This window comes from Lacerta agilis, chromosome 4 (assembly GCF_009819535.1).
Source record: "Lacerta agilis isolate rLacAgi1 chromosome 4, rLacAgi1.pri, whole genome shotgun sequence".
Classification (NCBI taxonomy): Eukaryota; Metazoa; Chordata; class Lepidosauria; order Squamata; family Lacertidae; genus Lacerta; species Lacerta agilis.
This window is the reverse complement of record NC_046315.1, coordinates 2861871-2889072: the sequence shown is the minus strand read 5'-3', so window position 1 is coordinate 2889072 and position 27202 is coordinate 2861871. Positions and strand designations below refer to the sequence as shown.

The window sequence follows — 27202 nt, the reverse complement described above, 5'->3', positions numbered from 1 at the left end:
GGAGGGAGCCAGCGGGGGAGGGGGGGAGAGGAGCGGGGTTACTCCAAGCCCAGGATGTAGTTGATCCCTTGGACCAGTCCGATGATGACCGGCTGCCAGGCCACCAGGTAGCGGAGCCAGTCGAGGAGCTGCCCGTACATGACGTGCGGCCGTTCCCAGCTGGGGTGGAAAGAGTTAAGAGGAAACTCGAGGTACCAAAACCAAATTAACAAGGAATAATGAGGTTTAGACCTCTGCGGGTCCGAGGCTTCGCAGGTTCTTCAAGCAGAACATAGTTAAAACTGTGGAACTCTCTGCCACAGGAAGCAGTGGTGGCCGCCAACCCAGAGGATGGGACAAATTCATGGAGGAGAGGGCTGTCGATGGCTCTGCCCTGCCTCTGTGCTTCTGAACGCCAGTTGCTGGAAACTACAGGAGAGGAGAGGGGAGGGCTCTTGTGGTCGGCTCCTGCATGCTGGTTTCCCACAGGCTGGCCAAGGGGAGAAGAGGATGCTGGGACCAGATCAGCCATTGGCCTCATCCAGCAGGCTCTTCTGACGTTAAGCCCAGGGCTAGATCCCTTCCTCTCCTCCATCAATTTGCCCAGTGCTCCTTTAAAGCCACCTGGGTTGGGGGGGGGGTCATCCCTGACTCTTGTGAGAGGGAGTTCCACAGATTAACCGTGTGTCCTTTCTTTTTCTCTTTGTTGGATGCCCACGAGATCCAGGGTGGTGACAGAGGAAAGGAAACTTTCCTCTGCCTGTCCCTTTGCCAGGCCATGTATCATTTCACGGGACCTTGGTTCTCAAACGCCTTGGTACTCAAACAACTTGGAACCCAAACACTGCAAACCTGGAAGTATGTTCCGGTTTGCAAACTTATTTTCGGAAGCCGAACGTGCTCCGTTTTGAGTGTTACGCTCCTGATTTGAGTGTTATGCTGAGCTCTGTCTGTTTTCGCTATTTATTTTGCGTTTCTGTTTTTGCGTCTTCTTTGTTTGGTTTTTGTGACTGCGTGGAACCCAGTTCAGCTACTGATTGATTATTGATTGTGTGACTGCAGTACATTGTTTATTGCTGTCATTTTATGGATCGATGGTCTCGTTGGATAGTAAAATCCATGTTCAATTGCTGATTTAGGGGATGTTTTTAAAAGTCTGGAAAGGATTAATCCATTTTGCATTACTTTCTATGGGAAAAAGCGCCTTGGTTTTGGAACGGACTAAGTTTGAGAACCAAGGTACCACTGTACTGCCATGGCTGCAACCTCTGAGGGACTGGGCAGAAAAAGCTCCTCCTCTCCAGCCTGCACCCAGACACAGGCTGCCTTTCAGTCAAAGCCAGTGTGGTGTAGTGGTTAAGAGCAGTAGACTCGTAATCTGGTGAACCGGGTTCGTGTCTCCTCTCCTCTACATGCAGCTGCTGGGTGACCTTGGGCTAGTCACACTTCTCTGAAGTCTCTCAGCCCCACTCACCCCACAGAGTGTTTGTTGTGGGGGGAGGAAGGGAACGGAGAGTGTTAGCCGCTTTGAGACTCCTTTGGGTAGTGATAAAGCGGGATATCAAATCCAAACTCTTCTTCTTCTTCAAAGAAGCTGCTCGGTGTGCCTGTTCTGGCTACAGACGCTTCTGAGGTTCCCGAGTCCCCCTTCCTCCCCTCTCCCGCAGACCCCCTTCCTTGAAGGATACGGGTTGCTGAACATCCTCTTCAGATCCACCTTCTCTTTGCAGTAGGGGCAGGTCTGCTTCTTCCCAACGATGCACCAGCCGCGGATGCAGAACTCGTGGAAGCTGGGAGGGGCAGCAAGTTAAGGGCAGCGGGGGGAGGAGAGAGAAAAAACCAGGCACATCCATGCGCCCGCGGACTCCGGGAGGCAGCAGAGAGATCTGGCCGAGGGAGCCAAGCGCAGAAAAGGCAACGGCATGTTGGTCTGCTGCTGGCTGCATATAGGGGTGTGGGGTTCACGTTTCACCCTGTGAAATGGGGGACAGGAGGGACAGAGAGAGCCACCCCCCAAAAAAAAATTCCACCAGAAGCACCTGTTGCCTCGACTTGGCCCTGGCTGCAGCTGGACTTCTTGTTCACTGAGATTCCTGCATTGCAGGGGGTTGGACTAGATGACTTTCTGGAGCCCTTCCGAGTCCAATTCTATGGTTCCAAAGGACCTGGCACAGCTCCTGTGGTTAGGCAGAGGGCACCAATTGGAGAATAGCCTTTAAAGAAGGTGTCGTGGGCTTTGAAGACACTCAAACTCAGGACGCAAGGGAGAAAAGTGCCAAGAGGAAGGCACGCTTGGCAAACCCTCACCGGGATCAACTCTCGCCCGGAAACCAATGTCCCCACTGCAGAAGGACGTGTGGATCCAGAATCGGCCTCCACAGTCACTTACGGACTCATTGTGAAAACCGTGTTTATGGAAGACAATCTTACTCGGCTACAAGGAATCAGACAATCTTACTCGGCTACAAGGGTCAAGAATTGGCCTCCACAGTCACTTACGGACTCATTGTGAAAACCGTGTTTATGGAAGACAATCTTACTCGGCTACAAGGAATCACCAAAGAAGAAGAAGAATGGTTCCATATCCATAATATTATAAGGTGTGACCACACTTGTGATGGTGTATTACGTCTTTGTGATTTATTGCCTGTACGCGGATACATTCAAATGGAAAGCGGAATAGCAACACAATAAATCAAATTGAATCCAAGCCCAAGGCAGCCATTGGCTGGCTGGGCGCCCTCCTGCCTTTGAAACGGAAGTCATGTGGGGATACGTACACATGTACATAGATTCCGGCCATGACTGGACACCGAACTGTCATAGTAACAGGGCAGAAAAACAAACACACGAGGAGCCCCCAGCGCTTGTGACAGACGCTTGCCAGTTCCACGCCTCTGCCTTCGTGTGTCACTCCTGGTTCCCTTTTCTCCAACCACACACAAGGGAGCCTCGAGGGCTCTGCTGCATCACTAACCAGGACTCCGTCACAAAGCTCAAAGGTTGCGCTCAGGACTCCTAGAATCACAGAGCTGTGGAGTCGGAAGGGAACCCCGAAGGTCCTCTAGCCCACCCCCTGGAATGCAGGACTCTTTCACCCAAGGCAGGGCTCGAACCCGCAACCCTGGGATTAAGAATCTCGTGCTCTGACAACTGTGCTGCCTGGGGCTGCTGGGAGTTGGTAGTCTGAAACGGCCAGGGGGTGGCCATGCTGGGGAAGGCTCAAAGGCCATGAAGCACAGCAGGCCCAGCCCATGGCGGTTTTATGAAGTGCCCTTTCCCCCTTTTGATCCCTCTACCAAGCAACACGGAATCGGAAGGGACCCCCAGAAGTCATCTAGTCCAACCCCCTACAATGCAGGAATCGTGGCCGAAGAATCTTCTTCCTCACTCTTTGCTCGCTTTCCGCTCAAACCTCTCTACCAAAGAGTGCGGAGGTACAAAATGTTTCTGGCTGAAACCAGCGGCCACAAGTCATGACATTTCAGCGCAAGCCGCAAGGAGTCTTGCTTCCCCGCCGCCCTGGCGCACATGCAGGAAGCCACAGACCACCTCCCAGCCACAGGGAGGCAGCGTCACAGAAACTGGGCCCAGGGAACCTCCGTTCTGCTGAAAAGCAAGTCATGAATTTAGTCAGCGACTCAACGCTTCCCCTGGTTGCTGTGTGGGCGAACGCACACAGCGATGATGACGGCACCCCTGCAAAGCCACGGCTTCCGAGAGAAGGGAAACCGGGGTTGGCCCCCTGAAGAATGAGAACGTCAGCACTCAGAATTGTAGAACTGTAGAGTTGGAAAGGGACCCCCCAAAGGTCATCCAGCCCAACCCCCAACCCCCGCAATGCAGGAATCTCAACTAGACCATCCCTGAGAGATGGCCAGCCAACCTCCACATAGAAACCTCCGACGACGGACAGCCCACTGCATTCAGAGGCCATGGAATGACAGAACTGTAGGGTTGGAAGGAGCCCCCCAAGAACCACCTGGCCCACCCCCCTGCGATGCAGGAATTACAGAGAGCACCCCCGCCAAAGGATACACGTGATTGCAGGACAGTCTGTACGTGTTCTCGATGATCCCTTCTTCATTGACGTCCACAAAGATCTGCTGGCCGCAGACGGCACAGACACTGTCCGATAGGTGCTTGGTCGGCATCCCAGACGCGCTGTAGAACTGCTCCAGAGGCGCCGGGAGGAAGACACAGAGGACCCGGGTGAGTGGGGGCACCTCAACTCAGGCTCCCTCCTGGGGGGAATACCAGCAAACTAGCCCCAGAGACCACCTTGGCTGCGAGTCCTTCAAGACCTGCTTCTCAGGATCTGCAGGGGTTTAGCCTGGGTCATGATTTAATTGTGGTTATGACTGTTTCACTGTTACTGTTATTAATTTCCCGTGTCTTATATTTTTAGATCTTTCCTGGGGATTGCTTAATTCTGTTCCGTGTGCCTTCAGGTGTCTTTATTTGCTGCTTACAACTATACTTTTGTGACATTTTTGTAATTGCGTGAACTTCTCGTGTTGCAAGATGCCTTGAGCAGGGCTACAACTGTGGAAAAGCGGCTCAGGAATGAACTACGGTGATGACTGCGGGGAGAATAATCGGGGGCACTCTTCTTCCCACCTTGGGTCAAATCTATGCCTCCAGGTGCCATAAGAAAGCGGCAGAGATGGTGCAGGAAAGTGCGCACCCCGGAAATGATCTCTTTCAGCTTCTGCCTTCCGGAAGAAGGTACAGGGTTATAAAGACCAGGACTAGCCGCCTGAGAAACAGTTTCTATCCAAATTTTGGTTTTAAACGCAGTGTAAGGCAGTCTCTAAGGGAGTGTCTCTATTTAGTTGTGGGGCATCAGAGTTTCTAGGGGGCTAACCAGGTGTAGATTTTTCAATTTCGTTGTTCTGTATGGGACAATGACAATAAAGATTATCGTATCGAATCGTACGAAGGCTGTGACGAGAGCGCAGAGTAACCGCACATAAAACCTTAGCCATGGGAGGACCCCCCCCCCAATCTGACAAGCAAGACCTCATCCACGGAGCTGAGGCTGGATGCAAAAGGGTCAGGGTTTGATACTTTGTCACCATTTTATTGCTGTGTTCATTATTTTTAGCACAGTGGTACTTTGGTTGTCAAATGGCTTAGCTCTCGAGCAAACCAGCTCCCGAACGCCACAAACCTGGAAGTAAGCGTTCCGGTTTTCGAAAGTTTTTCGGAAGCCGAATGTCCGGCGAGACTTGAAGCTCCTGCAGCCGATCGGAAGCCACGCCTGTGTTTTCGAACGGTTCCGGGGGTCCCGGAACAGATTAAGTTTGACAACCAAGGTACCACTGTGTTGTTAACGTTTTTCACTACTATTTATACAGCTGGTACGTTTCCTCCCCCAATAGTTTGCCATATGAAACATTTGTGTGTTATACTATTCCCTTTCCCCACCAATGGCATTAATGGAGACTTTTGGGTGACAAGCGACTAAGAAGTTTAATGAATGAAATGAGAGAGAGGTTGACATGAGGCTTTGTCCAGCCTGGCTCCCTCGCTCCAGATCAGGGGTCCTTAAACTTTTTAAACAGGGGGCCAGTTCACTATCCCTCAGACACTGTTGGGGGTCGGACTATAGTTCGAAAAAATATGAACAAATTCCTATGCACACTGTACATATATTATTATTATTATTATTGTTATTATTATTATTATTATTATTATTACAGTAGTTACAAACTTAATTCGTTCCGGAGGTCCGTTCTTAACCGGAAACTGTTCTTAACTAGAGGCGTGCTTTCGCTAATGGGGACTCTTGCTGCCATTCTTATCCTGGGGCAAAGTTCTCAACTCGAGGTAACCTTTCCAGATTAGCGGAGTTCGTAACCTGAAGCGTTTGTAACCTGAGGCGTTTGTAACTCGAGGTTGCTGTTGTTCAGTCGTGTCCGCCTCTTCGTGACCCCATGGACCAGAGCACGCCAGGCACCCCTATCCTCCACTGCCTCCCGCAGTTTGGCCAAACACATGTTAGTAGCTTCGAGAACACTGTCCAACCATCTCATCCTCTGTCGTCCCCTTCTCCTTGTGCCCTCCATCTTTCCCAACATCAGGGTCTTTTCTAGGGAGTCTTCTCTTCTCACGAGGTGGCCAAAGTACTGGAGCCTCAACTTCAGGATCTGTCCTTCCAGTGAGCTGTTGTTGTTGTTCAGTCGTTCAGTCATGTCCGACTCTTCGTGACCCCATGGACCAGAGCACGCCAGGCACGCCTATCCTTCACTGCCTCTCGCAGTTTGGCCAAACTCATGTTAGTAGCTTCGAGAACACTGTCCAACCATCTCATCCTCTGTCGTCCTCTTCTCCTTGTGCCCTCCATCTTTCCCAACATCAGGGTCTTTTCTAGGGAGCCTTCTCTTCTCATGAGGTGGCCAAAGTACTGGAGCCTCAACTTCAGGATCTGTCCTTCTAGTGAGCACTGAGGGCTGATTTCCTTCAGAATGGATAGGTTTGATCTTCTTGCAGTCCATGGGACTCTCAAGAGTCTCCTCCAGCACCATAATTCAAAAGCATCAATTCTTCGGCGATCAGCCTTCTTTATGGTCCAGCTCTCACTTCCATACATCACTACTGGGAAAACCATAGCTTTAACTATACGGACCTTTGTCGGCAAGGTGATGTCTTTGCTTTTTAAGATGCTGTCTAGGTTTGTCATTGCTTTTCTCCCAAGAAGCAGGTGTCTTCTAATTTCGTGACTGCTGTCACCATCTGCAGTGATCGTGGAACCCAAAAAAGTGAAATCTCTCACTGCCTCCATTTCTTCCCCTTCTATTTGCCAGGAGGTGATGGGACCAGTGGCCATGATCTTAGTTTTTTTGATGTTGAGCTTCCAGTGAGCACTCAGGGCTGATTTCTTTAAGGATGGATGCAGTGGCAGTGGGAGGCCCCATTAGCTAAAGTCATGTTTCAGGTTAAGAACAGCTTCAGGTTAAGAACGGACCTCCGGAACGAATTAAGTACGTAACCAGAGGCACCACTGTAATAACCAGAACAGACACACAACAGGCGCTATCAGTAATAATATAAGTTACCTGTACCTCACTTTTATACTTCATTTCTTCTGGGTTATTTTTGACGTTTTCTCTGCACTGAAGTTTATTTTCAAACTTGGGGAAGTGTGGGTGGAGAGCTTTATTTCAAAGAGTAACCCACCACTACTTACATGGAGATTCCCTTGCACAATAAACGTTTGTGATTCAGACTTCTCTTCCTGCTAATTCTATTTGCATATGTTGCCTGTGTTTTCGGTGCTTCCCTAACTTTTATGGTTGCCAAGGCTGACACATGGGACCAGCGAGCGCGTTAAGGAGGCAACCGGCCGGCGAGGCGCTGCTCCGGCGGGCACGGAGCCGGCCTGAGGGGAAGGGAGGAGGGTAAGGGCTGGCGTGGAAGGGGTTCCTTCGCCACTGTCTCACCCTCCGCCGGCTTAAAGGGGCAGCGCATCGTTATCAAGCAGCTGGCTTTGTTACACGTGTGCGCTTTTACCTAAGGGGTCTTCCTGCCCGGCTGCTTCCGAGTGTCGGGCCTTGCCGAGGGGGGTGTGGGGGTCAGGAGCGATCTGCCGGGTGGACTGGGTTCAGGACCCTGGCAGGCCGGATCTGGCCCGCGGACCGTAGTTTGAGGACCCCTGCTCCAGATGGTTCTGGGCTACAAATCTGATCACCCTTGAATGTGTCGAGCGTGGCTGTCATGCACACATCTCCGAATGCCTCCCTCTGGAAACTGAGGGCGTGGTTTGCCCCGTGTGGCTGCACTTTGCACCCTGAGGTTATTATGAAGAGTGCTTCTCAAAGAAGCTCTCTGGCACCGACTGGTGGCCAAAGTTTGTCAAGGAGGTAGAGAGAGACACCCCTCTCTCGCTGCGATCACAGTATGACCTGCCAGCTCGTCCTCTTGGTACTGAGCTCAGCTGTGGCATTAAAAGCCTCCTTGCCCAGGGAAAAGCCCACCCCCCATGTAAAAAACTAGTCCAACACCTGGCGCTTGGTTTAGCTGAAGACCCGAGTGGAAGGCGGCTTTGATGCTCAGAATTCTGCCGACATCCACGCTCAGGGCACAGCAGCCCTCAGCTGCTCATAGAAGCAGGATGATGCCCAGGAAGAGCTGCCTCAAGGCAGCTGGGCCTCATAGCTCCCTCTTCCGTTCTCGTTCTGGGGCTTGCAAAAATCCCATCTTTCCCACTGAACTGAAACTTGATTGAGCAAAATCTCTCTTTGGAATTTCCGGGTACCTGATAAGATCCGGTTCAGTAGGTGAGATTGGATTTTTGCAAAGCACAGCTGCAGAATGGCGAGAAAAGCTCTCGAACCCAGGGGGGGGGAATTAATCGGGACACGATGCGACCAAAGTACGGGCCAAGTGAAAGTGTGGGTGAGCCCTTGGTGACCGACAAAATTGGATTATAAGCAACTCCCCCCCCACCCCCACTTTGTAACTTTCGGACTGAGGCACATCAATAAATTTCTAAAATTAATTGGGACCCTATCAAGGGAGCTCCACAACCATCTCTGCCGCCCATTTTTAAGGATCTGAACATGGACATTTGGCCAAAGGACTGACTTGTGCTGTTGGATAATGCCAGATGGTCTATTGCTTGAAAGTGGGAAAGTATTACAAAACCTAAATATTTACCCCCTGCATGAATCTTACCCCTATGGTGGAGGCCATGTAGTCAGCACACATTTCGGCAAAGTCTCGCTCCAGTACTCCGTAATAGAGGCCATAGAAGAGGAGAGAAATCCCAAAGTCCATTCCATCTTCTGGCTTGATTCTATCGAGGGGAACAGCCTTTCGTAAGTCCCACACTGACAGACAGCGCAGGGAAACTGTTAGGGCCTTTATACTGAACACACACTCAGAAGCCACGCTGCAGGTTCTCTCACGCCAGCTTAATTTCACCTCTTACGGGGGCAGAGGGAGCCTGTCTCGGGAAGACGTCTCCCTTCAGGACAAAACACTCAGGGGCAGGCATGGGGGTTAGGCTTCAAAATGAACAAACTCCCGACGTATATGTGGATCAGCCCCTTGGGAATTGGCAGTTCCCCCAGATTTTCTGGGAGTACAACCACCCCCCTCCCCGGCGAGCGGGGCCAATGGATGGGGATGATGGGCGCCTGGGGGGACTTCCTAGCTGCGTGCTCAGGCGAACCAGGCCCTGCAGGCAGTGCTGTCAAGTATCCCGTTTTCCCCGGGATTCTCCCTTATTTCGAGCAGATTCCCGCTGCTCTCCCTTATTTTTTATTTCCCTTAAATTTCCCGTTTTTAATGGAAGCAGCTCCTCCCCTGCTGGCCAGGGACTGGGTGGGAAGACCTCGCCTACTTGGAGAGAAAAGCCTCAGCCCTCAAAGCAAGTGGGAGCCGTTTCCCGTGCTTACAGGGGGGTGTATTCCTCCCCCTGAATCGGCCCCTATCCGTTGCCGTCGAGCCCCTCAGCCGGCCAATAGGGTTAGCTGGCGGGCGGAGCCTGGCTGCCTTTGAGCAGCTGCTGCTTCCTGTCCTGTTTTGATGGGATCAGACAAGAAGACAATGGGGCTCCATCGCGCGGAGCACATGGCTGCCCTCCTCTTTGCTCCACTCTGAGCCCGAGCCCACTTGGAGTTTACATTGCTGCTCCGCCCACTTTTGCTTCTGGCTCCGCCCACCACTGACATGTGACTGTCCCCGGGATAGGTGAGACTGCTGGTCCCTTATTTTCAAATCCGAAACTTGACAGCTATGCCTGCAGGTGCCTGAGGGGTTTGGCTTCCTCCCGCGTCTCCGATTCCTCGCTTTGCCCCGTGCCGCACTCTCTGAATGAGGCCCAATGTCTTCTGCACACCCAGCGCTGCTCAGCGCTAATGCAGAATCAAGGATCTGGCACGGAACTGGTGCCCTGAACACATCAGCTAGCGTTTCTTCCTCTTCACAGAGAAAGGGCCTTGCGTCCCCCAAGAGAGGGGGATTCCAGGAAGTCAGGAAGTGCCGTAAATGTGGAGCAAGCCTTCCGGTATTTAAATGGGGAGGAGCTGCACGTCGCCCCCTCCTGGCTGCCGCTGCTACTGCTGCTTCCTATCTTCCTCTCCATTCCTCTTTGCTGTTCGTCCCCCAACGTTGGATGATTTGGGTCTCTTTCTGGCACAGGTCATGCTCAGATCCGCTGACCACGTTCATGAGACAGACTGTGAGGGGCACCGAGGGGTTTTGCCCAGGGTCACGCTCAGCGTCCAGACTCCCCAATTCCACAGTGAAGCAGAGGGAGGGGGCAGAAGGGAGAGTGTGGGATCACCCCCTTGAGGCTGGGCGTCTTCTGCCGCAACTGCCCCACACCTGCTTAATTTAGGGCTGTCTATTTGGATGATAAAAGGTGCTCTGAGGCAGCATGAGATACAAAAGGTGCACCCTGTGAATAATTCCAGTTACAGGTAGGTAGCCGTGTTGGTCTGCCATAGTCAAAACAAAATAAAAAATAAAAAAATTCCTTCCAGTAGCACCTTAGAGACCAACTGAGTTTGTTCTTGGTATGAGCTTTCGTGTGCATGCACACTTCTTCAGATACACTGAAACACCAGACCCTTATATATAGTGAGAGGGTGGGGAGGGGTATGACTCAGAAGGGTGGTGGGAATGGGTGGTCGGCTGATAGGTGTGGCTGATAGCTTTGTCATGTATAATGAGATAAGAATCCAATGTCTTTGTTCAGACCAGGTCTCTCCATGGTTTTAAGTTTGGTAATTAGTTGCAATTAAAACCATGGAGAGACCTGGTCTGAACAAAGACATTGGATTCTTATCTCATTACACATGACAGCCATCTCACCCCTTGCTTTTCCCTGTAAGACCAATTGCAGTCATTAACAGTCGTCAACAGGTTTTCCACACCTATCAGCCACCACCCTTCTGAGTAATACCCCTCCCCACCCTCCCCACCCATTCCCACCACCCTTCTGAGTAATACCCCTCCCCACTCTCTCACTATATATAAGGGTCTGGTGACTTCTGTTTCAGTGTATCTGAAGAAGTGTGCATGCACACAAAAGCTCATACCAAGAACAAACTTAGTTGGTCCCTGTGAATAATGTCGCTAAAGCGCAGCCTTTCAAATCACATTCCTCTCCCCGGGATCCTTGGTCCCTATTCCTGGGGCATGCCTCTCAGATCACAGGATGACGCTGGGGAAACGTTTCCTTTTCTGAATTCTAAGCATTTCACAGGGGTAAAACAGAGCATGGACATCTCATAGCCCCGCATCCCTCATGTCTTGCTCTGCGCTGCCAGATTTGTGTCGATCCGACTGCCCGCCCCACTTCCCCAAACTATTCTTCTGATACGCCATGTACTAAGGCGAGGAGGGCACATCTATGAAGAGGGCAGTTTTGGCAGCTAGTGGGAGACTTGAAAGCTAGATCTCTTGCAATGCCAACAACAGAGGGGTTCTCTCACCTGAATAATAGGTTAAGCCCAAAGAGTGTGAACATGACAGCCATGTAGCCCACAATTCCGGTGGCGTAGCTGATCTTGTATATTAGCAGAAACCACTTGTACACCAACCTACGTGCAAAAGAGAGAAGCGGAAACACAGATTCAGCGCAGAGAAAAGAAAGTCCTTCATGGAGCGCAGAGTTAAACTATGGAACTCCTTCTGGCAGGAGGCAGGGATGGCCCCCAATTTGGATGGCTTTGAAAGAGGATAGGACAAATCCACAGAGGAGGAGAGGGCTATTGATGGCTCCTGGCCAGGATGGCTCTGCTCTGCCTGCATGGCTAGGAGCAGCAACGCTTCTGAATTGTTGGAAACTGCAGGAGGCGAGAGAGTTGCCCCAGTGCTCAAATCTTGATTGCAAGTTACCCTTTGGGGTGTCTGGTTGAGCACCGAGAGGACAGGATGCTGGGCCAGGTGTGGCTCCAGCGTTCTTATGTAAGAGCCAAGAGGTCTCTGCTCACCTGGGAGTCGTCTGGACAAGAGGTTTGCGTGTCGCTCTGAACGTGACGAAAGCTGTGACGACCGAGAAGAAGACCCAGATCACCAGGAACCGCCACCAGTGCAGCTTCACTGTGAAGTAGAGGGGGACGACCCACATCTGGAAGAGGGTCACCATCTGCAGCAAGGGAAGAGAAGGAAAGAGTTCTGGGCAACGCAACTTAAGGAGGATGACGACAAGCTGGCGCGAGCGCAGAGGACGGCGACCAAGATGATCCAGGGTCTGGAATCCATGTCTTACGAGGAACGATTGAGGGAGTTGGGGATGTTTAACCTAGAAAAGAGTTAATCTTTTAAAAGGTTCTAATCACCAAACTTAGAACCATGGAGAAACCTGGTCTGAACAAAGACATTGGATTCTTATCTCATTATACTTAACAAAGCTATCTTTAGCCATCTCACCCCTTGCCTTTCCCTGCAAGACTAATTGCAGCCGTTAAGAGTCGTCAACAGGTTTTCCACACCTATCAGCTGATCACTCATTCCCACCACCCTCTGAGTAATACCCCTCCCCACTCCCTCACTATATTTAAGGATCTGGTGACTTCTGTTTCAGTGTATCTGAAGAAGTGTGCATGCACACGAAAGCTCATACCAAGAACAAACTCAGTTGGTCTCTAAGGTGCTACTGGAAAGAATTTTCTATTTTGTTTCGACTATGGCAGACCAGCACGGCTACCCACCTGTAACTAGAAAAGAGAAGACTGAGAGGAGATATGGTAAAACGTAAAGGGACCTCTGACCATTAGGTCCAGTCGCTGACGACTCTGGGGTTGCGGCACTCATCTCGCGTTACTGGCCGAGGGAGCCGGCGTACAGCTTCTGGGTCATGTGGCCAGCATGACTAAGCCGCTTCTGGCGAACCACAGCAGCGCACGGAAACGCCGTTTACCTTCCCGCCGGAGGTAAGGTACCTGTTTATCTACTTGCACTTTGACGTGCTTTCAAACTGCTAGGTTGGCAGGAGCAGGGACCGAGCAACGGGGGCTCACCCCGTCATTGCGCGGATTCGAACCGCCGACCTTCTGATCGGCAAGCCTTGGGCTCTGTGGTTTAACCCACAGTGACACCCACGTCTCATCTGGTCCATCTGGTCACCGGTATTGTGCCAATACCGCTGGCGCCTACCTGAAGTTCGTTGGAGGCGCATCTCCAGGATGGAAGATGGAGCAAACTATACCACCGCCTAACATAGAATGCAAGCTGGGTTCATTCACATTTTCTACTGCTGTTTGCACTGTTGTGTACTATTTGCATTGGGGTTTTTTGCCGCTTGCCCAGTGGGATACCGTGTGGGTGGGGCTTCTGCCCAAAGAGAGCAGTCCTAGTCACAAAGCCCAGCCCCTCCTCATCCAGCTCCATCTACGGAATGCAGCCTCACCCCCTTTCACACGGTGGGGCTTCCGCAGGTGGCACCCTTGTGAGGGTGGCGGAGGGGTCTCGACAACATGTACCCTGGGGAGGGGGCAACTTACGTTATAGGAGCGGGGGTGCCTCTGCTTCCACTGCACCAGGAGGAGCTGAGCCACCACCAGGGTAGCGATCAGGATGAGGACCATCTCGGCGTGCATGGCCTCGTGGCCGCGGTGCTTGGCGTGCATCCGGGCGTGTTCGACCCTGCAATGAGAGCGGAGCAAGTCAGTCTCTCGCACACTCACGGCCTTGGCAGCTCTTGCATCTCACGGAAGCACAGAGGGTGCTTGGCAGCGTCACAACTGCATGGCAAACTGGACTCTGCAAGAAGACATGGAAGTGGGCGGGCGGGCAGGGGCGTGGCAAGGCAAATTGGTACCCGGGGGCAAAAAAATTCTTGTCAACCCCCCCCATTGATCCCCCCCCCTGCAAAAATGGTTTTACGTTATTTCATATTTTCTTACAAAAACAAATTGAGGCTGCAGTTTAGATTTAATTTTAAATTGTATTTTAATCTGTATTTTAATGAATTGTTTTATGTTTTTGTAGTGATTTTATTGGTATTAGCCGCCCTGAGTCCGGTTTGGAGGGGAAGGGCGGGGTATTAATAAAATTATTATTATTATTATTATTATTATTATTATTATGGAGTAATAACAAGTAATAATAATAATAATAAACTTTTATTTATATCCCGTCCTCCCCGGCCGAAGTCGGGCTCAGGGTGGCTAGCATCAGATACATAACATTGGTATAAAATCAAACAATAATTAAATTACCTCCGAAAAACATCTCAAAATCAAATTAAAGTCTAATTAGATGGCTTTCCACAGGGTTAGGGTTGGGAACAGTAAGTGCTCCACTGAACTGAAATTTCAGCCTTCACGACAGGAAAACAGCCAAGTGAACAGCTATTTTGGTGGAGGAGGGTCAAGATATTAACCGATATGCATGAAATTTCATATATAGCTATATAATCCCTAGTATAGTAAGACAAGACCTTTGGAGCAGGCATTTTTTTTAAAAAGTTTTTTTTTTAATGAACCGCCTTAGTAGGGCAGTAATTGTTCCTTGATAATTTGTCACCCCCTCTATTATGGAAAATGGGACGGGCCACCCCTACGCCCCCCCCTTGCTACGCCCCTGCAGGCGGGTGTGTGTGTGTGTGCTGGGCCGCAGAAAACATGGAGTTTGGTATGATTGCGCACATTTAACTTGTTGCGGTTTCAACCGTACGCTGTTGGAGAGAGACTAACTGAAACTGCACAAGTTAAATCCAAGCAAGGCAGAGAGCTGAACAGTTTTTAGTTTCTTTTTTAGCACTAGGTCAGGGTTCTTAAAATGGACGAAGGTTCCTGAACTGGCCCCTGTAGGAAGCGAAATGCCACACCAATATGATCTTTGGCACCTTGAACACAAACAAGGACGGAAAGCAACTACGAAGTGAATAAAAATTACCGTATTTTTCGCTCCATAGGATGCACTGGACCATAGGGCGCACTTCATTTTTAGAGGAGGAAACAAGGAAAAAAAAATATTTTTCTGGTTTTCCTCCTCTAAAAGCCCTGGTTTTTTTTTGAGGATCAGCTAAAAGTTTTGCAGCTTTTTTGCAAAGGGAAAAGCCCTGGTTTTTTGAGGATCAGCTAAAAGTTTTGCAGCTTTTTTTGCAAAGGGGGAAAAGCAAAGCTCCTTTTGCAAAGGGGGAAAAGCAAAGAGGAAAAGCTCTGTTTTTATGGGGTTCAACTCACATTTCTGCAGCTTCTAAAGGAAAGGGAGCCTTTTCTACAGTTTCCAGACAGATAATCTAATCAGCCAGTCACATGTCGCTGGGGAAACAAACAACCTCCCTCTGCAGCACATTCAACAATGGAGGCCTGGGCAAGGGGGTGGCCAAAAGGGAGCCAGGGACTCTTATCTCTCTCCTGTATCTCTTGCTGATCAGCTGCTGAGCGGGGTCCTTTCAACACCCCCTTTTGGCCCCTGGGCAATTTAGCTCCAGGGACCACCATTTGCTCCATAAGACGCACAGGTATTTCCCCTTACCTTTTGGGAGGAAAAAAGTGCATCTTATGGAGCGAAAATTACGGTACATGGGGTAAGTAGCAGGTGCATAACACTGTATTGGAAAAAAAGCAATGGAAACAAGTTGGCTGGCACTATTTGTCCAGGTTGCAAAGCTGGGCGGCACTTGGCACAGGAGGCGAGGTTGCAGAGTCCAACGGTGGGATCAAGCGCCAGGGGCATCTGTAGCTAAGCTGAACTACGGCAGTCTCCCTCAGTCAAAGCAAGGGAGGGGACCAGGACCCTTTTAAAGGAACCACCGCCCAAATGCATCGACTGTTTGAGGTCCAGTCCTGCTGCTCTGCCTGATACCCTCTTAACACAGGACCTGTCAAGTTTTAAGATGACCACAAAATAAAGCGGCAGCTTGTCTCTCCTGCAAAGACTGTTGTCGGAGAAGAGGGAGGAGACAGGGAAATTCTCTTGAGGGGCATATGCAAGCTGCGTGATTTTATGTGCACCAGCCATGAAGAAATCTGCACCAGGCAGGCAACTTGGTCTTTAAAGACCCAACAGAAGAGAAAACAGCTGTCATCTGACAAGTCCATGAACCCTGCAGGCAGGCAGGCAGGCAGGCTCTTCACTCACCTCCATCTCTCCTCAGGAGCCAAATGTGATAAATCAACCTGTGGGAGACAAGAAGAAGCAGCTACAGCATAAGCCTGGAAGAGAGAGCGAGAGAGCAGGCGGCAATCTCTAGCTTGAGCAAGAACCAAGCACAAAAAACCGCTCCTGGATTCCTCCACGTGCCACGGGGCAGGGTTCAAGGGACGGCCCAAGGTGTGTCTGTGCGTGCCTGCATTTAACAGACATGTGGCTACTAACAAGGGGGAGGGAGGGGTATACATACATCAAAGGGCATGTCCAGAGCAGGGGGGCTACACCCACTCTTTCCTCAACGCTCTCCTGCTTCCAGCTCTTTGGTGGAAAGAAGTCAAGCCCTCCACCAAACACAGAGTCAGCAAGGGGGCATAACTGATTTGGCCCCCCGATCTCTCTGGAATGCAAAGCGAAGTTTGATCCCGTACGAGGCTCGAGGTGCTTCACGAGTGCCAAGCGGTTTCCTTTCAAAACACTTTTCTTAAATTAAAAGTGTGAACCATGGAATAAAAAACATGACATTCTCTCATTTCGCATGCCAGTTACTACTGCACCCTGCACCGAGCCATGAGCCCATGAGCAGCCTTGCCCAAGCTGGCGCCCTCCAGAGGGGCTGGACTACAGCTCCCATCAGCTCACACCAGCATAGGCACAAGAGGGGCTGATGGGAGCTGGAGTCCAACACGTCTGCAAGGTATGACATTGGTTCTCCCTGCCATACATAAAATGAACCACATCAAACTGAAATGGAGATTTCGTTTAAAAACTAAGCCATTAAGCAATAACAGCAACAATAAGAATACAGTGGTACCTCGGGTTACATACACTTCAGGTTACAGACAGATGCTTCAGATTACAGACTCCGCTAACCCAGAAATAACGCTTCAGGTTAAGAACTTTGCTTCAGGATAAGAACAGAAATCGTGCTCTGGCGGCACAGCGGCAGCAGGAGGTCCCGTTAGCTAAAGTGGTGCTTCAGGTTAAGAACAGTTTCAGGTTAAGAACAGACCTCCGGAACGAATTAAGTACTTAACCATAGAATCATAGAGTTGGAAGAGACCACAAGGGCCATCCAGTCCAACCCCCTGCCAAGCAGGAGAGGTACCACTGTAATAACCAGAGGTACCACTGTAATAATTTATTATTATTTGTACCCTGCCCATCTTTACTGAGTTGCCCCAGCCAAGTGTTAAGCAGCGCTTCGTGGAGGGATGCCAACAATATTCAATTGTTCCCTCCATTCTGGGCAGATTCACATGTACTCTTTAGCCAGCATGGAATCCCAGAGAACTCGAGACCTCATTGTCACACGCTGGTAAACGACACAGGAATACACGTGTGTAACCTGATTCATCCGCTGCGTTTTCCGAGGGATCCAGGCACAGAGATCATTCAACCCCTATCTGGAAGAGGTAGCTGTGTTGCTGGAGCACAAAGTACTGGTGGGCATCTTGAAGAATCTATTTGCTGTCGCCACGGCTTCTCCGCTTCAGTGCAAGACAGGCATAGCTATAGGCAGGCTTGCCACCGACCACGCCACTCACCTTTAGGACAGCCATCTCAACTCTTCAAAGCAGACAAGCATGGCTGGCCTTCGACTCCCTTCCGCAAACTTGGCCTCTGTGAAATGCCAATCGGTCTTCCACACACACACACACAAACACACACACACCCCACTGCGCTGAGAAACGTACAGAACCTTTGCAGCCCAACAGATTCCACCTGCATTGTTAAGTCACCTTCTAGGTGAGGGTAGGGAAGATTCTTAGAGAAGTGCCAAACGCACACACTCCCTTCCTTCCTTGGGGGGGGTCTCATGGGATTTTGTCAGCACCATCTATGCCCCTCTGCACTTTTTACAGAGTAACATAACCAAAAAGGCAGGTCCCTGCCCCAAAAGAGATTACAATCTAATTTTGACTGAGTGAGAGTCTGATGGGACTCCTGTGTGTAGCTCATCGCCCCACAAGTTTCTGTGCAAGGGTTGGAAGAGGATGGTCTTGGCCCTGGGTAGGCAAACTAAGGCCCGGGGGCCGGATCCAACCCAATTACCTTCTCAATCCAGCCTGTGGATGGCCCGGGAATGTGTGTTTTTACATGAGTAGAATATGTCCTTTTATTTAAAATGCATCTCTGGGTTATTTGTGGGGCATAGGAATTCGTTCTTTTTTTCCTCCAAAATATAGTCCGTCCCCCCACAAGGTCTGAGGGACAGTGGACCGGCCCCCTGTTGAAAAAGTTTGCTGATCCCTGGGCTGCAGGAAAGCAGCCATCTCTTGTGCACAAAGGAGCTGCCTGTCTGGAGCTCAATAATTTAAAATGAGGTTGAATTGTGGCCACAAGATTATCTGGAAAGATTATACTGTGCTATTTTAAAAAACAAACACAACTTCAAGGATTTCCCAAAGGTTGCGGCGGGGGGAAGAGTCAACACCTTTAACAGTGAAATCTTATGTATGCTGTCTCAGATTAGAGTTCAGCGGATCTTACTCCCGGGTAACCATGCAATAAGGTTTAGCCTAAGTGATAATCTGAAAAGATCAAGAACTTGAAGCAAAACGCGTCCAGCCAGCTACTATGCACAGTCACCTATTAGCTCCTAAAAGACCAGCAGATTTTACAGATGATACACCGTTGGGGTTCTTCCTTGTTTCTCCCTTGCAAAGCACACTCAAGATTTTTCTCTGCACTCTTCAAAAATGGAGCCATCTCCCTTTAAAACCACGGGAACCAAAAACGCTCAGAATATTACAACAAAGGCCTTTTGGTCATGAGAAACGCGTACGGTCTTTAGGAGACCTGCTTTAGTCCACCTTGGCACAGCGAAATATTTTAAGGCAAGAGGTAGAATTTCAATCCACCGGTGGACGAAGGCCAACTTCCGAATACTTGCAACAAGTGCTGGACTCCGAGGACTCATCCAGCTAGCAAGCGTGTGGATATTTAGGATCCCCAGACACACACTGAGTCATGCTCCTTAAAAGTCAGGGGACCACTAATGCCGCCTCTCGCCCTGTAAATTTAAGATGCAGCTGGTGGGTCTCAGGGCTGTGAATAACAAAAAAAAAAAACAGACCGAGCATCAGCCCCACACTGGCTGTACGTGGTGTTACGGAAATTATGGGGGGGGGGGTCACCTAAGGGCCATTCCATGAAAAATGAGCCTGATAAGAATGCTTGATGAGTGCTGGACTTTGGTGAGGAAGTTTCCAAACGTGCAGTCTAACCATTTTAAAAAAAGCTAAAGACAAAAGAAGTTTATTTTATGGACCTTCTTTTCAAAAGTCCACCCATGTAGTCTTCACAGAAGTGTTCAAGTTAAAAGTTTTCTGATGATTGTCCCACCCGTGACAGCATTTTTTCCTTAATTTTGTATCGTTAAATTTCTTAAACTTAATTCCTGATTGCATAGTTGTAACCAATAAACATTGATTTAAACAGATATGCTGAGTTTATCATTGATTCACCTCCCAACTCACAGAGTTTTTCCATAAATCAAACTTATCTCAAGCTCCATGTCCTTTTTTTGTCCCACCCGTGACAACACTTTTAACATTTAATAAAATTGTCAAAAATATCCATAAAAATAATAAAAAATTAGTAAAATGTTCAGTATCTTATTAAGAACATAGTTTAAATTTTGGTTGTTAATTTTTATGTATATTTACATTGCTACACATGTGAGAATACCAAAAAACATGGTCCAAGTGTCCCACCCGTGACAATGGAATGGCCCCTAAGCAAAGTCTCCTCCTGAGTAAACTCATTTGGGGTATGGAGTGATGCCCTTAAGGGGACCCATCTCTCTGCCATGATCCAGTAGGTGAGAGTCCACGTACACAGGGAGATGCCTCAGCAGGTAATCTCTGGGTGCTTCAGGAAGCCACTGGGCTAATATCCCTCAGCTGGAATCCCATTGTTCTCTCCCAGATTAAGTGCTCAAGGTATCCTTGCCAATACTTAACACCCATTCACATTGGCCCAGGGCTATCTCCCTGATCTTGCTCTGTTTCCCCCATATGCTAATCTTGTTTTTCCTGTTTTTCCTATATGTCAATCATGTGTAACTCTTCCCTTTCGTGATGTAGTGATGATGTTTCCAAACTGTATTCTGGGATATGATAGGAGTATTTAAAAGTTCTTGTAACACTACTCTGGGTGTGCAATTTGACTGTAACCTATTGCACAATAAACCCTGTCTTGTCCTTGCTCCAGTGGCTGGACTTCTTTTATTTAACTCCGCAGAAACCAGTGGGCCTATCCCTAAGGGCCAGGTGGCTGGGCAGTTCCACACCTGGGATTTTTACTTTACAGTGGCAACAGGTAGCCTGTGGCGGGGCTTACCTTACAGAGGGCAAAAGGACAAGCAAGGAGGAAAGAGCAGGCAAGAGCAATCGTGACTTAGGCAGCTGCTTGCAACAGGAGGCGGCTGGCAGAGCATATCTCGGGGCTGTTTACTGCCACACAGGGGGGGGGGGGAAGTGGGCCAACTCTCTCGCCAACTCAGCTACTGAAGAAGGCTGATCCTGCAGCAGGAGTCGCTTTGCCCAGCCAACAAGCAGGGCAGGAGAACAACCCTTTTCCCTGCAAGAGGGAAAGAAGCCCGCCAACACACCCGCTCCCCAGGTCTCTTAATGTCAAATGAGAAGCTCTGAGGTGTGTCTGAAGGTGCTGGAAGTGACTGCCAGCAACCTACTCGAGTAAACCCAGTTTCTTGCTCGGAGGGACACATTTACAAGGGCTTTAGGTGCCCCATGGTGCCAACATTGGAGGCAGCCGCACACGGGTCCTGCCCACATGCCCAGGGCTCGCCATGCAAGCACTGCCACTGCCATGGATCCTCAGGCATCAATGTTCCTTGTGTAGGAAAAGTACAGCAGAATTATCATCTATCAGCAACTCCATCTGCAGGCAGAAATGAGGAGAAAAAGCGCTGCATGGCTCTCCTTCCTTCCCTGTCTAACCCCAGCTTCTCTCACTGCAGTTTGCTGACTTCTGTCTTCCTATCAGCCGCCAATTTACAGGAATATCCAAGTGTTAATGGGAGAAGGATTGCATATTTGCTTATTCTGAAATATAGGATTGCTTAATTTTGCAGTTTGCAGAAGTTATGTAACTAACTTCTTGTTTCTAAAAAAAGGAGAGTCCATGGAAGCTTTTCCTCAAATACCACACCCTAGACTGCTCAAGAAACCAGGAGCCTCCGTTGTCTAATTTCACACTGATGTGACTGGGAGCAATCCATCTCTCCACTTTATCTTAGACAGACAAGTCAGGAACTAAAAGTTTTTAAATGAACACATGCAATCTCTGCCTCGCTCTCAGTATTATGTCTCTTGGAAAACAATCCTAGGTACACAGAACTGAACTGAGCAATAAGGCCATCAAAAGCAACCGGGTTTTACTGATATGTCCGACTTCTAAAAATTGTTTTCATTTAAAATAAGGTGCACTTCATAAATATTCAAATAAATAAAGTGTGGGTTTTAAAAAAGTATCAGTTGCATTTTAACAGAAGCTTGATTTTATAGTTTTAACTTTTTTTTTAGTTTGCATTGCATCTTTGTAAGCTGCGTAGAGACTACTGCAGTTACACGGTATACAAATTATATATAAAAAAATACTTCCGATATGAGAGGCAGCCAGTAATGGCTGGTGCCCACTGGGCCTGGTGAGGTGGAAGGCAAGGAGGCAAGCGGCAGGCAAATCCTATACCAACGGCTTCTAGTTTTGTCTCCATCCTGCTTACTAGTTCATCAAGGGCAGCAATGATACAGAGGAGGAGGAAACCAGCAGGCAGGGCCACCTGTTGGACCTGTTGTAAGAAGGCATGTGAAGGTTGGCGGGGGGCAGACTGAGGTTGGTGGGGCAATGCCCCATTTGCCCTACAGGGCTGGCTCCACTAGATGTGTGGTGTCTTTCTGAATACCAGCCACTGGGGAATCCGAGTAGAAGAAAGTGCTGCTGCCTTCATGTCCTGCCTCTGGGCTTCCCATTGGGGAGAGAGAGATTTTGTGTTTTTTTTCTATTGTGATTTTATATGCCTGTTGTCTTTGTCCATGGAGTTTTCTTGGCAGGGATACTGGAGTGGCTTGCCAGTTCCTTCTCCAGGTGGATCACATTGCGTCACCAAACTGCGTGAGGCAGTGGAGGATAGGGGTGCCTGGCGTGCTCTGGTCCATGGGGTCACAAAGAGTCTGACACGACTGAACAACAACAACCCTAACCCTAACAGATAAGTCAGAAACAAGAAAAGTACAAAGATAGATGTTTGTTAAGGTTTGTATATGTTCTTCTTTGTTTGTTGTTATTGTTATTATTTCTATTTTGATTATTGTTCATTATGTATTGTGTTTTTATTGTGTTTATGTTTATGCAATGTTTTCTTTCTTTCTTTGTTTTATTGTAAAATAATAAAAAATCTTTAAAAACAACAACAACAACAACAACTATTGTGATTTTATGTTGTAAACTGCCCTGAGACCTAAAGGTACAGGGTAGTAAAAGGTAAAGGTAAAGGGACCCCTGACCATCAGGTCCAGTCGTGTCCGACTCTGGGGTTGTGGCGCTCATCTCGCTCTATAGGCCGAGGGAACCAGCGTTTGTCCGCAGACAGCTTCCGAGTCATGTGGCCAGCATGACAAAGCCGCTTCTGGCGAACCAGAGCTGCGCACAGAAACGCTGTTTACCTTCCCGCCGGGGCGGTACCTATTTATCTACTTGCACTTTGACGTGCTTTCGAACTGCTAGGTGGGCACGAGCTGGGACCGAATAATGGGAGCTCACCCCGTCATTGCGGGGATTCGAACCGCTGACCTTCCGATCGGCGAGCCCTAGGCTCTGTGGTTTAACCCACAGCGCCACCCGCGTCCCTTACAGGGCAGTATACAAATTCAAATAATAATAATAATAATACAATTGATGATGACCTAGATGGACACCCTTTGGTCTGATCCAGCAACCAGGCCCTTTTAAGGTTCTTTCCTTGTTACTCCTCCCCTGCCTCTGTAACATTTTTAACACTGTATGTTCCTTGGGGCAGGGACCTGCTTCTCTGCTTATGCTGTATGTTGAAGCCCCACTCATTGGCAATCACACTATATGTGCAACAGCAACTGTAGCAGCAACAAGGAGGTGTGATTACCCTGGGTACTGGGCAAGGAATGTGACACTGGATTTAAAACAACAGAATTATAGAGTTGGAAGGGACTCAGAGGGTCCTCTAGTAGCTCAACCCCCAGCAATGAAGGAATCACAGCTAATTTCATAGCACACCTGGAGCTCTGTGTCCTGTTCTGGGCACCCTGGTTTAAGAAGGATATTGACAAGCTGTGTGCAGAGGAGAGTGACCAAGAGGAACAAGGTTCTGGAAACCAAACCTGATGAGGAACGGTTGAAAAAGCTGTAAAAGAGGAGACTGAGAAGAGATAGAAAAGTCGTCTTCAAATATCTCAAGGACTGTCACATGGATATAATAATAATAATAATTTATTTGTACCCCACCCATCTGACTGGGTTGCCCCAGCCGCTCTGGGGGGCTTCCAGCACATATAAAGACACAGTATGTGCTGGAGGAGGGAACAAGCTTGTTTTCTGCTGTTTCAGAGGCTGGGACCGAAAGCAACGGCTTCAAGTTGCAAGAAAGGAGATTGTGACTAAACGTCAGGAAGAGCTTTCCGATGGGCAAGAGCCGTTCAGCAGTGGAATGGGCTCCCTCAGAAGGTGGTGGAAGCAGAGGTTGGGTGGAAGGCCATCTCTCATGGATGCTTTTGCTGAGATTCCTGCCTTGCAAGGGGGTTGGACTAGATGACCCGCGGGGGTCCCCTTCCGACTCTACGATTCTTTGGTCTGAGAGGAGGGACGGGGAGAGAGAGAAAGAAAGAGAGAGAGGGCAAAGGCTCAGGGACCAGACTTGGGCGGCAGCCACGACGCTCCCTGGGCGACCTTGGGCCGGCCGCAGCCCAGCCTACCTGGCAGGGTTGTTGTGAGGGCAAATTGAGCTGGGGCAGGAATGGAGCTGGGGGGGTGGGGTGCGAGGGGGGTACGCGGGTCCCTCTGGGGAAGGTGAGAGGATTTTGTCTGTCAGGGGAAGGAGATGCAATGGAGAAACCAAAACGGATAAGGAGCTACCATTAAAAGACAAGAAAAGGCTCCAACGAGCTGTAAGAATCGCAGAAAGGGTAATTGGTGTTAGCTTGCCTTCAATAGAGACAATTTATGCTACCCGAGTTAGGAAGAGAGCAGAGGGAATTGTCGCAGATCCTTTACATCCCGGTCATCATCTGCTTGATTTACTTCCATCTGGACGTCGCTACAGGAGTTCATATACAAAATCGGCCAGGCACAAGAATAGTTTTTTTCCTTGTGCCATTAAATTGTTAAATTCATAGTTGTATAGCTGAAGGAGGGGGGTAAATTATGGGTGGGGTTTCCTTGCTTTTTTGTATTGTGAGAGGAACAGTGTCTGTATGTTTACATTGCAATGTAGCTGAAACAAATTCCAAGTATGTTGGAAAATGTACTTGGCTAATAATAAATTATTCCTAATTATTATTATTCCTATTCCTAAAAAAAATAAAAATAAAAGAAGGGTTTAACCTAAGAAGCGGGTGCAGGTTAAACCGAGCACTAAGTGGCAAAAGCTGAGGTCCCCTGAGATTATATTTAATTAAGAAAAATAACAACGATGCTGTTCACGATGATGGCAATAGTAATAATAGTAATGGTAATAATAATAATTATTAGGGGCAGAGGAACCAGAGACCAAATTGCAAACATGCGCTGGATTATGGAGAAAGCCAGAGAGTTCCAGAAAAACATCTACTTCTGCTTCATTGATTATGCAAAAGCATTTGACTGTGTCGACCACAGCAAACTATGGCAAGTTCTTAAAGAAATGGGAGTGCCGGATCACCTCATTTGCCTCCTGAGAAATCTCTATGTGGGACAAGAAGCTACAGTTAGAACTGGATATGGAACAACTGATTGGTTCAAAATTGGGAAAGGAGTACGACAAGGCTGTATATTGTCTCCCTGCTTATTTAACTTATATGCAGAATACATCATGCGAAAGGCTGGACTGGATGAATCCCCAACCGGAATTAAGATTGCCGGAAAAAATATCAACAACCTCAGATATGCTGATGATACAACCTTGATGGCAGAAAGTGAGGAAGAATTAAAGAGCCTTTTAATGAGGGTGAAAGAGGAGAGCGCAAAATATGGTCTGAAGCTCAACATCAAAAAAACTAAGATCATGGCCACTGGTCCCATCACCTCCTGGCAAATAGAAGGGGAAGAAATGGAGGCAGTGAGAGATTTCACTTTCTTGGGTTCCATGATCACTGCAGATGGTGACAGCAGTCACGAAATCAGAAGACGCCTGCTTCTTGGGAGAAAAGCAATGACAAACCTAGACAGCATCTTAAAAAGCAAATACATCACCTTGCCGACAAAGGTCCGTATAGTTAAAGCTATGGTCTTCCCAGTAGTAATGTATGGAAGTGAGAGCTGGACCATCAAGAAGGCTGATCGCCGAAGAATTGATGCTTTTGAATTCTGGTGCTGGAGGAGACTCTTGAGAGTCCCATGGACTGCAAGAAGATCAAACTTATCCATTCTCAAAGAAATCAGCCCTGAGTGCTCACTAGAAGGACAGATCCTGAAGTTGAGGCTCCAGTACTTTGGCAACCTCATGAGAAGAGAAGACTCCCTAGAAAAGACCCTGATGTTGGGAAAGATGGAGGGCACAAGGAGAAGGGGACGACAGAGGATGAGATGGTTGGACAGTGTTCTTGAAGCGACTGGCATGAGTTTGGCCAAACTGCGAGAGGCAGTGAAGGATAGGCGCGCCTGGCGTGCTCTGGTCCATGGGGTCACGAAGAGTCGGACACGACTGAACGACTGAACAACAACAAATAATAATAATAATAATAATAATAATAATAATAATAATAATAATAATAATAATAATAATAATAATAATACTGGCGGTTAGGATGCTGCCCTTCCCCCTCCGGAGCCCCCCAACCTCCGCCCCCACCCCTCCCCCCACACAGGCCCCTCCCACCACCGCCGTGGGGCAGCAAGCCCCGCCCTCACCTCCTCCACGTCGCGGTCCAGGGGGCCCCCAACCTCCACTTCCACCACCGCCGCCATCTTGCCCCCCTCTCACTCCCTCCCTCCGGCGCCGCGGCCACGTGGCCCTCTCGCTTCCGCCAGAGCCCGCCAATCGCCGCCCACTGCCGGTTCCCTCTCGGCCAATCGCCCGGCTCGCGTGCCGCCGCCGGGTGGGCCGATTGGAGGAGGTGGTTCTGCGGGGCGGGGCCGAGCTGGCCAAAGGCGCATGTCAAAAGCGGGGCGACCGCCGGGTAACTTTTTACGCTTCTCACGAGGGCGGGGAATTGATGGACGCTCCCTCGCTTCGAAAGCCCCGCCCCTTAAATCCAGCTGGGCGCGGCGCTTTCGAGGCCGGCGGGAGGAAGGACTACGGTTCCCAGCATGCTTAGCGGCCTGTCAGAGTTCATTATTTAAAAAAAAAAGAAAACAAATTTAGCGTCGTGATTCGAAACGAAGTTGGCTCCTCCATGTAGTAGAAAGCATTTATTTATTTAGAAAACTTTAAAACAAACCATCAGGTTAACGGTTTCGGTGACGTCACGCGGAGAGACGAGCAAACAGCCAATCAGCGTCGAGGGTCAAGGTGGCGAGCCGTATTTGGCGGGAGATTGAGAAAACCCCGGGAAACTAAGGAAGCCGCTCCCGGGATCCCTGGGGCGGGGCGCGAGAGATCTCTCAGTCAGGTACCTCATTTGCATACGTGAATTCCCGGGTCCCGCGAGTGCTGAGAGGAGAAGCCCCCTGGGGAAGAGAAAGAGGTAAGTGCTGCAGTCCAGGTTGTGAAGAGTTAAATTCATTCATTCATAAGTATTTTTACTTTTTGTATATTTTGGTCTTGGTTGGGTTTTTTTGGTCTCGTCTCCCCCCCCTTTTCTTTTTTCTTTTTTTTAATGCTATTCTGTTTATCTTAGATCTCTAAAATATTTTTACTATGCACTTTGTAACATAGAATATGCAATGTAAGATCATTTCTTGGGCAGGGAAATCATTCACTCATTTTGTGGCATTTTGTTTTTTGCTGCTGGGGGGTACGTGGGTGGGAGGC

At 49.1% G+C, this 27202-nt stretch overlaps 1 protein-coding gene across 2 annotated transcripts; it reads right to left on the bottom strand.

The window, feature by feature from the left end:
- On the bottom strand, positions 1-26223 carry RNF121 (ring finger protein 121). 2 transcript variants are annotated; one of them, XM_033145895.1, is made up of 9 exons: positions 26140-26223; positions 16027-16064; positions 13440-13581; positions 11928-12082; positions 11427-11534; positions 8659-8779; positions 4018-4151; positions 1668-1769; positions 1-159 (listed from the first exon to the last, which is right to left on the bottom strand). In XM_033145895.1, exons 1-9 carry the CDS (start codon positions 26194-26196, stop codon positions 39-41), a joined length of 978 nt encoding a protein of 325 aa, XP_033001786.1. In that variant the 5' UTR covers positions 26197-26223; the 3' UTR covers positions 1-38. The 2 variants fall into 2 exon arrangements, with proteins under 2 accessions (XP_033001786.1, XP_033001787.1); XM_033145896.1 differs by lacking the exon at positions 26140-26223 and adding an exon at positions 17583-17674.
- Between the last annotated feature and the right edge of the window lie 979 nt (positions 26224-27202).

Bases quoted from the DNA above. Each gene is read 5' to 3' on its own strand.
- RNF121 (XM_033145895.1), bottom strand. From the start codon at position 26,196: ATGGCGGCGGTGGTGGAAGTGGAGGTTGGGGGCCCCCTGGACCGCGAC. The intron at 11,535-11,927 runs GTGAGCAGAGAC...TTTTGCACGTAG, and splicing joins CTTGTCCAGACGACTCCCAG to GTTGGTGTACAAGTGGTTTC. The intron at 1,770-4,017 runs GTATCCTTTGGC...TGCCCCTCCCAG, and splicing joins AGACTGTCCTGCAATCACGT to CTTCCACGAGTTCTGCATCC.